This window comes from Staurois parvus, unplaced genomic scaffold (assembly GCF_062004578.1).
Source record: "Staurois parvus isolate SC_StPar_1 unplaced genomic scaffold, SC_StPar_1.0 ptg002140l, whole genome shotgun sequence".
In the NCBI taxonomy this organism is placed as follows: Eukaryota; Metazoa; Chordata; class Amphibia; order Anura; family Ranidae; genus Staurois; species Staurois parvus.
Window position 1 is genome coordinate 657,472 of NW_028319936.1, and position 15,519 is coordinate 672,990.

Consider the following 15,519-nt stretch of genomic DNA (forward strand, 5'->3'; position numbering starts at 1 on the left):
ATGTGCTGCTGCCATATTTCAAACTTACCTTATTTTTTCTTAAAATGGTATATTTTCTCAATTTAAACATTTGATTTGTTTTCTATTGTGAATAAATTTTGTGCATTTCCACTGCTCAAAACATTTTGGTGCAGATGAGTGCTAACTTATTGATACACCCAAGACATGGGCATAAATAGACCGCAGAAAAAAAAAAAGTATGTACATCAGCAAAAAAAAAAAAAAAAAATCAGAAGAAAAGTTGTCATTAAAGAAATGATTATGTGCACAAGCAGAGTAATATTAACCTAGTGAATTCCACCTCATAACTGCTTTTGTTAGTGTCTTGATTGTCAACCCCATCTGTTCAGAAAAGGTGTACATCTGAGTGCCTGATTTGATTGGTTGATTTGAGAGTGGTGAGGAGGTAGTTTCTTTTTTTGATCTGCTGTCAAACAAATCCTATGTGGGGGCAGGGGTAGACACCCAGAGCCCTGCTTGGGAGAAAGCATGCACATCTGCATCCATAGCAGGTGTTTGCTATGGGGGCAGACACCGATGAGAGGAGCCAAGTGTGTTGGAGGGGGACCCCAGAAGAGGAGGATCCAGGTCGCTTTGTGCAATTCCATTGCACAGAGCAGGTAATTATAACTGGTTAATTCTTTTAAAAAAAATTAAGACTTTACAATCACTTAAACTGAACAAGCTGAAGATAAAACTAATTGAGCACAACTGTTCCAGATTCTGGCTCCTCCTTGAACAATTTCCCTCTAACACAAATAAAAAACAATAAATTGCTTAAAATACAGAACTTTACTTACAATACAAGTCTTTCAAGAAGTAAAGGAACATCTTCACACTCATTGGTAAGGTAAGATTTTGCATTTGCAAAGCTTCTCAGAGCAGTTTCATAAACATCTGAACCAAGCATGAGGCCTTCTGATGCTGTACTATCTTCAGTGTGCTGTAGTAATACCTAAATAGAAAAAAAAAGAAAGAAAGGTAATTGTAATGAAGTATATTTGACTTTAAAATGTTTGTTGGCCTTAGAATGATTGCTGTATTTGATAAAATGATGGACACCTATATCGAAATGTGTCAAAGCTAAAGATGTCTACACCTTGCGTTCCAGGGCTGGAATATTTGTTGTAAGCAATATCAAAGTGGCTGCAAGAGCTAAATGTTTAATGCAAATAATGTATTAAGACAAAGTGTAAAAAAAAAACAAAAAACTTAGCTCTCCCCAGCCCCCCTAAATACTTACACAAACCCAAACTCAATCCAACGGTGGAGCACCAATGCTTTTCGCTCTCTCCCCACTGAACCATTGGCTCCTCCCTGCTGTCATTCAAAACACGTGTGTCGTAAACAACCTTTTTAGTACGCAGGAACGATGGGTGTATTTACGTTTGTGTGCATGCATGTGGGGTTGGGCTCAAAATTATTATTATTATTTTTTTTTAAGTGCTTAGGTGTAAGTTTATTTTTTAACTTGAATTAAAACGAAAAAGGTCCAGCTGTGAGCGTTTTAAGGCAGGTGCTCTTTAATGCCATTCACTGAAGCTAAGGTGTCAACATATACACATGACTTCTGGGTCATTACAGCTAAGGGAGATCAGCAAATGGACGAGGGGGGGGGGGGGGGGGTTCAACAGCCTCTGCATGAAAGTCTACAGTTGGCTTGTGGCGTGTGCATACACTGGAAGGACATAAGGGTTGAACAATGGACAACATTGCTGCACGCAGTCTGGAAGTTTGGTCTTAAACATAGGGTTGACACCTTTGCTTAGCACATAAAATGCTGCAGCAAACAGCACTCCTGTAACTACATATAATACAGATTGCCATCCTGTGAATAGTTTGTGAGTTTAAAAGAAAATGTACTTAAATCAAATTAAGTCTTTAATTTATAATCAACTGAAGAATAAAGAAAATATAGAAAAATTCCTAAACAGCTGGGTTATAATGCCACCTTGGGTGGGACACTGACAAGCAATAAAACATTAAGACAGCCTCCATATAACCCTGCCTATTACACACTAGCGTCCTAGGAGGTTGGACATCTTCCTCAGCTTTACTGAGAAAAAAAGGATTTTTGGCTTCTCTGTAAATTATTTTTCCTGGAGTACAGTACAGGGCATGGCCCTTCGAGTGACACTAAACAAAAATAGTATTTCAAAAAACGTAAGCAATACACATACATGCTCCACTATGGTCCTGCAATCTATTGTTCCAAACATTCATCAATATAAAAAAGTGCAGCGCTATTATATTGATGAATTTTTACTAGGTTTTATTGTTCCAAACAGTTTTTCTTACAGTGATTGTTTTCCCAATTCAGTAACACCTTCAGCACGCTTTCTGCTTTTACTCCACTTTGTTTTACATGGAGCTAGCAGTGCACGTTAGATCTGCTCACAAGCAATGCTTAACCACCTTCCGCCCGCCATATAGTACAATGATGGACGCAAGATGGTTCTCTTGTTCTGATAGGACGTCATATGACGTCCTTCCATTCTCAGCGCGCCGATCGCCGGTGCGCTGTGTCCCTCGGACACAGTGGATTACGGAAAAAGCTGAAGATGTTGGCTCGGTCATGTGATCAGCTGTGTCCAATCACAGCTTATCACATGTAAACACAGAAATGCCGGTTATCGCCATTTCTCTCCACTCGAGCTGACAGCTCGAGAGGAGAGGAGAGCCGGTAATTGGCTTTCCGCGGAGGGGACATGTACACTGATCACCAGGGCACTGATGATCAGTGTGCCCTGATGATCAGTGTGGCCCCAAAAGTGCCACCTGTCAGTGCTCATCAGTGCCACATCAATGCCACCTATCAGTGCCACATCAATGCCACCTATCAGTGCCACATCAATGCCACCTATCAGTGCCATATCAGTGCCACATCAATGCCACCTATCAGTGCCCATCTGAGCTGCCTTTCAATGTCACCCAGTGCCAATCAGTGCCACCTAACAGTGCCGCCTATCAGTGCGAGTCAGTGCCGCCTATCAGTGCGAGTCAGTGCCGCCTATCAGTGTCATGTATCAATGCTGCTTTTCAGTGTCCATCAGTGATCTCTATCAGTGCAACCTACCAGTGCCTCCTCATCAGTGCCCTTCACTGCAGCCTATCAGTGCCCTTCACTGCAGCCTATCAGTGCCCTTCACTGCAGCCTATCAGTGCCCTTCACTGCAGCCTATCAGTGCCCTTCACTGCAGCCTATCAGTGCCCTTCACTGCAGCCTATCAGTGCCCTTCACTGCAGCCTATCAGTGCCCTTCACTGCAGCCTATCAGTGCCCTTCACTGCAGCCTCATTAGCGCACATCAGTGAAGGAGAAAAATCACTTATTTCCAAAATTGTATAATAAAAACTAAGAAAAAACGTTTTTTTTTTTCAAAATTTTCAGTGGTTTTTGGTTTAAGAAAAAATAAAAATCCCAGAGGTGATTAAATACCACCAAAAGAAAGCTCTGTCTCAAAAAAATGATAAAAATTTCATATGGGTACAGTGTTGCATGACCGCGCATCAAATCTACTACACTATGGGCATTCTTCCGTTTTTGACCCCGTCTGGGGAGCTTTAATCTTTTAGACGCCCAGTACCAGTCCATTGCCTCCAGAGAGGGAGCCTCCAGTTAACCCTTGTGAGCTGCACCCACCTATCCCTTAAGGGGAACTCTGGACACCCCTGGATCATCAACATTTAAAGTCCCGGGACCCATCCACCTTGAGAGGGAGCCTTTTCTACAAACTGGCCCAGATGACTACCTTGATGACACCAGGATATTATATATAACGCGCATTAATATTGTGCGTCCTGTGAGTGCGCATTTCTTCTGTTATCACAATCACCGATTGAAGCTATAAAATTGTATATATTTTTAGTCACTGTTACGAATTACATGTTATATTTATCTATATATTTATTTATATGATCTTTGAGCATATTTAATTATACCAGTGGCGATCATTGCACTTTATGTTTTATCTGGTTGCCTCAGTGCTAAGCTGCTAACTAGTCTTCATTGAAATTTGAAGTGCGCTCATATATATTGCTAATTTTATTCATTGTGTTTACTTCCCCCTTTTTATCTGAATCATTACTTTAGCGCTGCACTATTTTATTTATTTTACAGCAAGGTCTATGTTGGTTACCTTGAGTGCACAGCTGCTGACTGGATAGCGCTCGCTTTATACATTTCTTATATTGTCTACAAAAGTATTGAGTCAGGGGGGCTGAACATAAATGCATGCCACACTTTTTAGGTAAAAATTTTGAAAACCATTTATCACTTTCCTTCCACTTCACAATTATGTGACACTTTGTGTTGTCTATCACATAAAATCCCAATAAAATACATTTATGTTTTTGGCAAAATGTGGAAAATTTCAAAAATATATATATTTTGTCATGTTACAACCAAAAGAGTGTGAGTGTGAGTGTGAGTGTGTGTGTGTGTGTGTGTGTCATACATACACACACATTCACCATCCTTCGGTAGAATTTACAGGGTATTTTAGCTAGGAGTCAGATATGAGGCTATATTGAGGGGGGGATAAGGAATATAAATCTTTCACATTAAAGGCTTTCAGACCACCCGCGAAATACCGTGGCCTGGCGGCAGCTACAGGCAAAGTTACATACCCGTATGGCGCACTGGCTGTACAAACACAGGGGGGCGCTGCGCTATGCGATCACATAATCATAATGTAAGCAAACCTGTTATGAATCAGTCTCATTCATAACAGCTCTGCTTCTCCACCTAGTGAGCTGTGATTGTCCCACAGCTGTCACATGATACATGGGGCCAATCACAGCACCTTATACCATGTGACCAGCTCCAGCCAATCACAGAACACTATCTAGACCTAACTCATTGTTGACAGTTCATGAATGAGTTAGGTTCATGACAGCAAGCCTTGCATTGCAGGAGAAATGATCTTTATTTCTCCTGCAAAGCAAAGTGTAAAACAAACAAAAAAAGTCCCTGATCACACTGTGCCACCCCACCCAACCCGCCACTATGGTAACATTGTACTATTCTAATAAAAATTTAAAAATGTTTAAAAAAAAAAAAAAAACATATTGAGAATTTCTAACTACTTGCCAACCGCTTACCAGCATTTTGCGGGCGAGCAGCAGCTCTTGGCAAAGTGACGTAATCTTGCGTCGCTTCTTGTTTTCGGGTGTGAATGCGCCTGCGCACCCCTCTCCCTGGTCCAGGGAGAGAAGAGAGAACACGGCACTGAGTAAAAGCACTACATATTCCACACACGTTAGATTTAACCCTTTGATCGCCCCATCACCCAGCCAGTGCCATTAGTACAGCAAAATATGGCCTGGTCATGAACGGGGGTAAATCCTCTGGAGGGCAAGTGGTTAAAGTAGTAATAAGACTTTTTTCAATGATGTAATCTTTTTAAATATAATGCACAATACTGTAAACCTTTACTTTATCTTTAATTATAATGCCTTATATTACCCTCCAGTCTAATCAGCCTCCAGCTTCTCACACATGCTGATCTTCCCAGCACAGAGACCTTAAAATGATTGTAAACATTGGATTTTTTTTTTTTAACCACTTGCCCTCCAGAAGATTTACCCCCCTTCCTGACCAGGCCATTTTTTGCTGATCGGCACTATGCTATTTCAACAGGTAACTGTGCGGTCGTGCAATGCTGTACCCAAACAAAATTTATGTCCTTTTTTTCACACAAATAGAGCTTTCTTTTGGTGGTATTTGATCACCTTTGAAACAAAAAAAAAAAAAAAAATTTTGAAAAAAAAAAAAACAACCCTGATATTTTTCACTTTTGGTTATAAAAAATATCCAATAAACTCAAAGCTAGTCATAAATTTAGGCCAAAATGTATTCTGCTACATCTTTGGCAAAAAAAATGTGTGTATGTAGGAAAGTACGTAGCTTTTACTTTCTGACTGCCTATCACATTTCTTGAGGTGCTAAAATGCAAGGGCAGTACAACCCCCCACCCCACCCCAAATGACCCCTTTTTGGAAAGTAGACACCCCAAGGATTTTGCAGAGAGGAATTTTGAGTCCATGCAACATTTTATTTTTTGCCACAAATTTATTTGAAAAGGACTACTCCCCCCCCCCCCCCCCCACAAAGTTGTTACTTTAATGATATATTACTCATGAATACCATAAATATATGTGGAATACCACCCCAAAACACATTCTTCTAAGTCACCCAAGTATGTGATAGACTTTTGGCAGCCTAGCTACATACAGGCCCCCAAAATCCAATAACCACCTCCAGGCTTTCAAAGGGCATATTTCCTCATATCATTTCACCACTACCTATCACAGTTTCGGAGGCTCTAAAATGCCAGGATAGTACAAACACCCTCCAAATGACCCCTTTTTGGAAAGTACACATCAAGGAATTTGAGGCATGGTGAGTATTTTACAGATATTTTTGTCACAGGGTTTTGAAAAAGAAAATAAAAAATAAACTTTTCCAAAAACATGTGGCAACAAATGAGATCTGCAAAATACTCACCATGCCTCTTTTTGTCTACTTTCCAAAAAGAGGTCATTTGGAGGGGTTGCTTCTACTATCCTGGCATTTCAGGGCCAACATTAGAAGCTTATGCCACACATCAGCCACTATATAATTTTTTAAAGCAGAGGCCCTAGAGAATGAAACGGAGGGCGTAGCAATTCGTTACATCACGCAGTATTTGCGCAGTGATTTTTCAAATGCATATCTTTTGGGAAAAATACACCTTTTAGAATTTTAATGCAGAAAACACAAAATATTGCCCATTTGTTTGATAATATATAAAAGATGGTGAGTAAATGGATACCAAACATGTAATGCTTTAAAATTGCGTATACCCGTGCAATGGCAACAATGTACATACATTTCGATTAATCAATAGGTAATGCTTTAAAAGCCTTTACAGGTCACCAATTTATATTTACACAGGAGGTCTAGTGCTAGAATTACTGCCCTCGATCTGACGTTCATGACAATGCCTCACTTGCATGGTGCAACCGCTGTTTACATACTGGCACGGGGTCAACGGTTAAGCACGCAAAAGGGGGGCAAGGGTGCTTTTTTTTTTTTTTTAAATCACTTTTATTGCCATCACAGGGAATGTAAATAACCCCTCTGACTGCAATAGGCATTGACAGGTATTCTTTTTTTTTAGAAATCTAGGGTCTATTAGACTCTAGATATTTACTCTGTTCTTACATCATCTGATTTCACCAAAATCGATGTGATCACGGGGGGGGGGGGGTGGAAATTTTTGAAAAAACTACTTGTCCATGGAATAAATCGTGGCCCCAATCTACTTGTCCCTCATGACAATCTACTTGTTCTGATATACATTTTTTTTTATAACCAAAGCCATATTTAAATCGGAGGCGATTTTAGGAATGTCTGGGCTTTTAAAAACAAAAAGGGGATTTATGGCGACTTAAACTAGTAATATTTTTAACATTGCGCTGTTTATCTTGTCTTCTCCAACCGCTGCGCTCCCCACAACCTCACTAACACCCCCTTCCCTCTCTCTGACCACAACCTGATCACCTTCTCTATCTCCTCATCCTCCAACGCCTACCCCTCCAAATGTCACACTACTACCAGCCGTAACCTCCGCAACCTTAACCCTGCCTCCCTCCACTCCGCAGCTGATCAACTCCATGACAGCATCCTCCCCCTGTCCTGCCCCGACTTGGCTATGACCGCCTACAACAATGCGCTGTCAACAGCCCTTGACTCACTAGCGCCTTTAACCACACGCAACATCAGACCCCGACCGCTCCAGCCCTGGCAGACTGATCACACCAAAACCCTCAAACGACACAGTCGTGCCCTGGAGCGACTATGGCGCAAAACCAAATCCCAACAAGCCTTCACCCGATACAAATCTGCCTTCCACACCTACACCTCCTTCCTCCATACTGCCAAACAAGCCTACTTCCTGACCCTTATCAAGGCCCTCTCCTCCAATCCTCGCCGACTCTTCTCCACCTTCAACTCTCTACTCTCGCCACCCCCACCTCCACCCAGCACCTCACTCACTGCCCTTGAGATTGCCAATCACTTCAAAAACAAGATTGACACAATTCGCAAGGACATTGCCGCAACTCACACGCCTTCTCAACCCGTCCCCTCTCACACAGCTACCCCCTCATCCCCCCTCCCCCTCGACATAACCCACAGGGACTTCGTCGCTGCTCAAACTCCCTCCAACCCCCTTCCCCCTCACTCAGCTACCCCCTCTACACCCCTCTCCCACGGCCCCACCACTGCTCTGACCTCCTCTCCCACCCCATCCTACATTCCTCATACTGAAGCTCCCCCAACACTCCGCACCTTTGACCTTACTACCATCGAAGAAGTCTCCAAGATCCTCTCTGATGCCCGCCTCACCACCTGCCCCCTTGACCCTATCCCCACACAACTCCTACAACCTCCCTCCCCCTCCATCCTACGCTCCCTCACCCACATCTTCAATCTCTCCCTCTCCTCCGGCACTTTCCCTTCCCCTCTGAAACATGCACACATCACCCCCATACTTAAAAAGCCCTCCCTGGACCCCAATGACCCGAACAACCTCAGACCCATCTCCCTGCTCCCATTTACATCTAAACTCCTCGAGCGCCTAGTCTACGCCCGCCTATGCTCTCACCTCAACGACAACAACCTCCTCGATCCCCTACAGTCCGGCTTCCGTCCCCTACACTCCACCGAAACTGCCTTACTCAAACTCTCCAACGACCTGCTAACCGCCAAAGCTAATGGCCACTATTCAGTGCTCCTACTCCTTGACCTCTCTGCGGCCTTTGACACAGTCGACCACCCCCTCCTCCTCAAAAAACTACACTCCCTCGGCCTCAGAGATTCTGCTCTCTCCTGGCTCTCATCCTACCTGTCACAACGCTCTTTCAGCGTTACCTATAATGCCACCACCTCCCTCTCACTCCCCCTCTCTGTTGGGGTCCCCCAAGGCTCTGTCCTCGGGCCCCTTCTCTTCTCCATCTACACCTCCTCCCTTGGCCAACTCATACACTCTCACGGCTTCAACTACCACCTCTATGCCGACGACACACAAATCTATCTCTCAACCCCCCACCTCACCCCCTCGGTCTCCGCCCGAATCACACACCTGTTGAGCGACATATCAGACTGGATGTCGCTCCACTTCCTTAAACTGAACCTCTCCAAAACCGAGTTTCTTGTCTTCCCTCCAGCCCGGACACCACCCCCCATTGACTTCTCCATCATGTCCAACAACGCCACCATCAAACCCGCCCCGCAGGCCAGAGTACTTGGTGTCATTTTGGACTCCAACCTATCCTTCCAGCCCCAAGTCCACTCTTTAACAAACTCATGCAGACTCCACCTCCGCAACATCGCCAAAATCCGCACGTTCCTAACTCCAGAAACCACTAAACAGCTCATCCACTCCCTCATCATATCGCGACTCGACTACTGCAACTCCCTCCTCACTGGCCTGCCTCGCCGCTGGCTATCCCCGCTTCAGTCCATCCTGAATACGGCTGCCAGACTCATTCACCTTTCCAACCGCTCCGTTTCCGCCAACCCCCTCTGCCAATCCCTCCACTGGCTTCCGATTGCGCAACGGATCAAATTCAAAATCCTAACACTGACGTACAAAGCTGTCCACCATACTGCCCCGAACTACATCACTGACCTAATATCCAAGTACCGCCCAGCACGCACACTCCGCTCCTCACAAGACCTCCTTCTCTCTAGTTCCCTGGTCTCCTCCTCCCATGCCCGCCTCCAGGACTTCTCCAGGGTGTCACCCATCCTCTGGAACTCCCTGCCCCAACCCATCAGATTATCACCTACTCTCCTCTCCTTTAGGCGCACCCTGAAAACCCATCTCTTCAGGGAAGCCTACCCCGCCCCCTGCTAACTTGCCGACCTCCTCCACTCTTCCTACCACTCCATCCTCCACAGCTATCTCCTCCTGTGCCACCATCCCCTCCCTCCTAGATTGTAAGCTTGAAAGAGCAGGGCCCTCGATCCCCTCATGTTTTGCATTGTATTGGTATTGTTCTGTCACATGTTCTGTCCCCCTTTGTAATGTACAGCGCTGAGCGAACTATTGGCGCTTTATAAATACTGAATAATAATAATAATAATAATAATATCTCCTCCTCCCCTCCCTGCCTGTCTCCAGCACTGCACCCAGGGATTAGCAGAGAGGGGGGAGACCTTGCAGTGTGATGAACAACAATTGGCTGCTCGTCAGGAAAGGGGTGGGTCAGGGCTTATACTTTATTCCTTTCACTGCCAGAGCCGTTTTTGCACACGTTTAAAAAATAATTTTAGGCCTGAAGATTACATAAAACCCCCAAACATTATATATATTTCTGAAAGCAGAGACCCTAGAGAATAAAATAGTGGTAGTTCCAATTTTTTATGTCACATGCTTTTACCGCAAAATTATAGTAAAAACTACAAGTTATTTTTAGGGCACAAAAAAAGCATTCAATTACCCTATTTTTTTTGTAAAATATAAAAGATGAGGTTGCAGCGAGTAAATAGATATCCAAACCTTAAATTTGTGCGCACTCCTGAAATGGCGATGAATTTCAGTACCCTGTATTTTTTATAGATCGACAGTTTAGTGTTATGGAGGTCTGGTGATAGAATTATTGCTCTCATTCTGGCGTGCGCAGTGATATGTGACATATATTGCAATCGTTTCATGTGTAGGCGCCCCAGCGTATGCTTTTACATTTGTACGTGCGTGTATGTGGGGGCCTCAATTTTTTTTGGGAGGGATGGTATGTGCTTGGGTGTAACTTTCATTTTTGACAATAAAAAAAATATTTTTTCACTTTTTTTTTCCCATCACAAAGTCCCCTATATTATGATTTTTGGCGACAGGTTCTCTGAGTCATCCAACGTCTAAAAGACCCTGCATGTCTCCCCTCTGCTCCACTGAATGTAATTTGGTGCACATCACACCATATTACATTCTTTCCCGGGGATTGCATTACAATCTCTCAATGGGTCCCGGAAGTGACATCACAACGTCACTTCTGAATCAGCACAAGAAGGGGAGTGAACTTTCTGCTCTTCTCCCTCCCCTCTAGCCGACGGCGAGCCAGGCCCGCAGATGGGCAAGCGGAGCCCAGATGAGCAAGCGGAGAGGCTAGCACTGTGTGGAAGCAATGCTTCCACCTGACAGGTGAGCCCGCTGCTTGCCCATAGCAGGGCTAAAGGAAGAAAAAAAAAAAAAAAAACTACCTGTCTGGTGCTTAGAACTACATGTGCCGGGTGTTGGGCGAAAGAAATACAACATTCCTAGCTCAGATGCTTTCCCAATTTACAAATGGCGCAGTTTATATCCTGTAAAACTGAAGTGATGAAATGCTCGCAGCGTCTGATTTCTTAACTATAGAGATGATTGGAGCCATGATGGTCAGCCAGCTGATCTGCCGGCTGCATTCTCGGATTCCCTGCGGGACAGGAGAGCCCAAGAAAACTGTGAAAGGAAGCGGGGGGGGGGGGGGGGGGGTGGTGTGTGATGTCCCTTTCTGCTGTTCGTAAAAACAATTCAGCAGCTAACTGGCCACTAGGATTGCTTTTACATGAAAGCCGACCACCAGCTGAAAAAAAACTACCAGGTTGATGCCTGTAGCTGCAGGCATCATCCTGACATAACCACTCAAAGGCCAGCGACATACCAGTACATTGCTGGTCCATGTTGGGCATATATGTAACAGCAGAGAACACGGGCATATGGTGAATCAGGTCTGTGGACCAAAATGTCCGCAATTCATTCTTTTTTGTAATGTCCATGTTGAATGTAAGTCCAAAAAAGTTTTAAATTTAGAAACCGTGATACGTTTCCATGCAAATTGTCCGGAAAGAGCTGAATTTGGGTGGGTGACTATGTATTGTTGTGCATATAAATTGCTTTGGCCCACAATCAATTGGTACAAATCTTCCATGAAAAACAGCAGAGGGGCTAAACCAGCAATGGGCAAACTACGGCCCGGCGGACCTTTTAATTTGGCCCGCGGAGCGTGATACTGTCAGGATGGCTGTCAGGATGTGTGTAGGCGGGGCAGCGTGACGAACGCGAGGGGAGCTCGGCTCCTCTCACAGTCCGCCCTGAAGACCGGTGTAGCATGAAAATCTGTCTCCTATGAGGATCTGTCCCCCTCGACGTATCTGCGCATGTGCCGGAGATCGCCGATCGGCTGCTAATGCCTGAAACTGGCACATGCGCAGATACGTCGAGGGGGACAGATCCTCATAGGAGACAGATTTTCATGCTACACCAGAACGGCGCGGAAACACGGCGAGAGGAACGTGCGGAGCAAAGGTAAGTGAATTGACACAGGGGGGACTTAATATGGGGAATTAATTACTATATGGGGGATGAATTACTATGGGGGATGAATTACTATATAGGGGATTACTATATGGGGGATGAATTACTATGCTTACTATGGGGGAATATTACTATACTTACTATGGATGACACATACACATCATTCATCTACTCTTGGTCCGGCCCTCGGGTCCAATATATGAACCCATTGCGGCCCTCAAGTCAAAAAGTTTGCCCACCCCTGGGCTAAACGCTAGTGCTGGCAGCGAAAGGGGCTGATCCTGCTAACACTGCGTGTTTGGGGACACTATATAAAGTATAGTTCTATACAGAGTATAGTACACTAGTATAGTTCTGTTCATGATAATTTTTTTTTAAATTTAAATATTTATTTAATTTTCCAGATAAATACATATTGCACTTATAATCACATAAAACCAACAAATAACTTTAACATTATATTGATCCGTACAAAATACTATGCTAGTAATGGAGGTGAACAGCGACCTATAGTGTGAGTGCGATAGTGTGCGGGAAATCTAACACTAGCTGACCCTGGCTGGGTGGGGAGCTTACGGACCCTGACGTTATCTAACGACGCTAGTGGCAGGAATACAGCGATCAGTGAAAAATATTATATACTAACACTGTATTAATAGCACTGGCTGGGTGACAGGCCCATCAAAGGGTTAATAGGGGTGATCAAAGGGTTAAATGTGCTAATTTAACGTGTGCGCAAAAAGCAGTGCTTTTACTCGGTGCCATGTTCTCTCTTATCTCCCTGAACTGCTGGGGGGGGGGGGAGCAGGGGGGCGCAGATGCGTTCACACCCCAAAATAGGAAGCAATTCAAGATTCCGTCGCTTTGCGAAGAGCTGCTGCTCGTCCGCAAAATGCGGGTAAGCGGTTGGCAATTTAAAAAAAAAAAAAAAAAAAAAACCTTAAATTTTTATTAAAAATTTCTCAATATGGTATTTTTTATTTCTTTTTAACTTTTTTTTAACGCTTTTATCAAAATCGCATGTTACCATAGTAATATTATATTACTGTGTGGGGTGTGATCAGGGATTTTTTTTTTTTTTTACACTCTGCTTTGAAGGAGAAATAAAGATAATTTCTCCTGCAATGCAAAGCTTGCTGTCATGAACCTAACTCATTTATGAACGGTCATGAATGAGTTAGGTTTTTGACAGCTCAAGAGTGATCTGTGGTTGGCTGGAGCTGGTCACATGATACAGGATGCCTGCTCAGACGCGCAGTGCCCCCCTGTGTACGTCGCTTTGCCTGTAACTGCCGCCCGGCAGCAGTACATTGCAGGTGGGCAGGTGAAAAGCGGTTAAAACAAACTTGTCATACTTACCTGCTCTGTGTAATGGTTTTGTACAGAGCAGCCCTGATTCTCCTCTTCTGGGGTCCTCCACTGGTGCTCCTGGCTCCTCCTGCCATCAGAGTGCCCCTATAGCAATCCGCAAAGTTTGGTAGGGTGTCCCTATAGCAAGGTTGGAAAAAAACCCCAAAAAAACCAAACAAACTTCTGCTTTAGAATCACTCACTCTCTTCTCCTGCCCAGAACTACATGTAGCACAGGGCATAGCTCCTCAGACATTCACAAGTTCTCAGGCTCTGACATGTATAGATGGTGTACTGAGCTGTATGTGTGCAGGAATGTATTTTCTGCTATTTAAACAAATAATGCATTCTGTATGCAGGCCAACTAATAGAGAATGAAAATGGTTTACAACTATTTTCATAATTGATTAGGTTGATTAGTTGTTTTAGCCCTATAATGAACGTAACCCCACTCAAACAGGAACTCAGATAACACCAACCGAAGAACTAAAGAAATGTGTTTTTTTCCAAGAAATACCCCTCTAAATGCCAGATGCCGATTACCTCCTTCATGGGTCTACAGTAACAGTGAGGGGAAAAAAAAAAAAGAAAAAAAAACGCAGTTATTTACCTGTTAACTGTATTTCCAGGAATCTTCTAGGACAGCTCACTTGAGAGATAGGGCTCCTCCCAGGAAACACCCGCTCCACCTTTTTTTCCCTTTATAGGCGTCCTCTCTCCCATTGGCCCCCAGTATAAGAATATGACCGAAGGCCTAGGAGAAAACAAAGAAGAAAACCGGTAATAAAGATATCCCCTCATAGGTTCGCAACATACCTGCACATAATTGTGTGATCAAACAGTAATCGGGGGGGAGTTACGCTGTCCTAGAAGATTCCTGGAAATACAGTTAACAGGTAAATAACTGCGTTTTCCCTAGTCATCTTCTAGGACAGCTCACTTGAGAGGAGTAGAGTAGAAATACGTACATTAGGGCGGGCACCCTGCTTGTAGGACCTTCCTGCCAAATGCCTGGTCCTTGCTGCTGATCAGATCCAGCCTGTAATGCTTAGTAAAGGTGGCGAAACTGGACCACGTTGCGGCTCTGCAGATCTGTCCGGGGGAGGCCCCCCTTTTTCCGCCCAGGAGGCCGCGGTGGCCCTTGTGGAGTAGGCTTTTAGGCCGGGCGGTGGTGACAGGCCTGCCGTCTTGTAACCTTCCAAAACTGCCTCCCTGATCCATCTGGCGATGGTGCCCTTGGAGGCACCGTCCCCCTTCCTTGGCCCCTGGAATAGGACGAAAAGCCGGGACGAGTGTCTCCATGTCTTTGTGCGTTCGATGTATGTAATCAAACATCTTCTAACGTCTAACCTGCTATAGTCCTCCGTGCTGCCCAGATCGGCCTCCAGGGAAGGTATTACTATTTCCTGAGATCTATGGAAGTGTGACGCGACCTTAGGTAGAAAGGCCGCGTCTGTGCGGAGGATGATTCTATCCAATAAGATGGTGCAGTACGGCTCAATCACTGAAAGGGCATGCAACTCGCTGACTCTGCGGGCAGAAACTAGTGCTGTGAGGAGGATGGTTTTAAGAGTCAAAGATCTGAGCGAACACTCCTCCAGCGGTTCGAAAGGCCCTTGCTGAAAGCTCTTCAGGACTGTGCCCAGGTCCCATGTGGGGTATTTTGGCATGGACGGGGCACGGCGCCTGGAGATAGCCTTCAGGAATCTGATTACTAATGGGTCTGCCGCCAACCTCCGCTCCAGAAAGTTCGACAGAGCCGCTACCTGTACTTTGAGGGTATTGGCGGCCAGATTCTTATCTGCCCCGGCTTGAAGGAATTCAAGAACT

At 44.6% G+C, this 15,519-nt stretch overlaps 1 protein-coding gene across 1 annotated transcript in view; it reads right to left on the reverse strand.

Annotated features, from left to right (window-relative positions):
- Positions 1-15,519, reverse strand: part of RLF (RLF zinc finger) — a 102,621-nt gene that overhangs the window by 55,907 nt on the left and 31,195 nt on the right. The window contains exon 2 of the mRNA XM_089665179.1: positions 801-955. Coding sequence (XP_089521305.1) covers positions 801-955 — 155 coding nt within the window. The remainder of the gene's footprint in view (positions 1-800; positions 956-15,519) is intronic.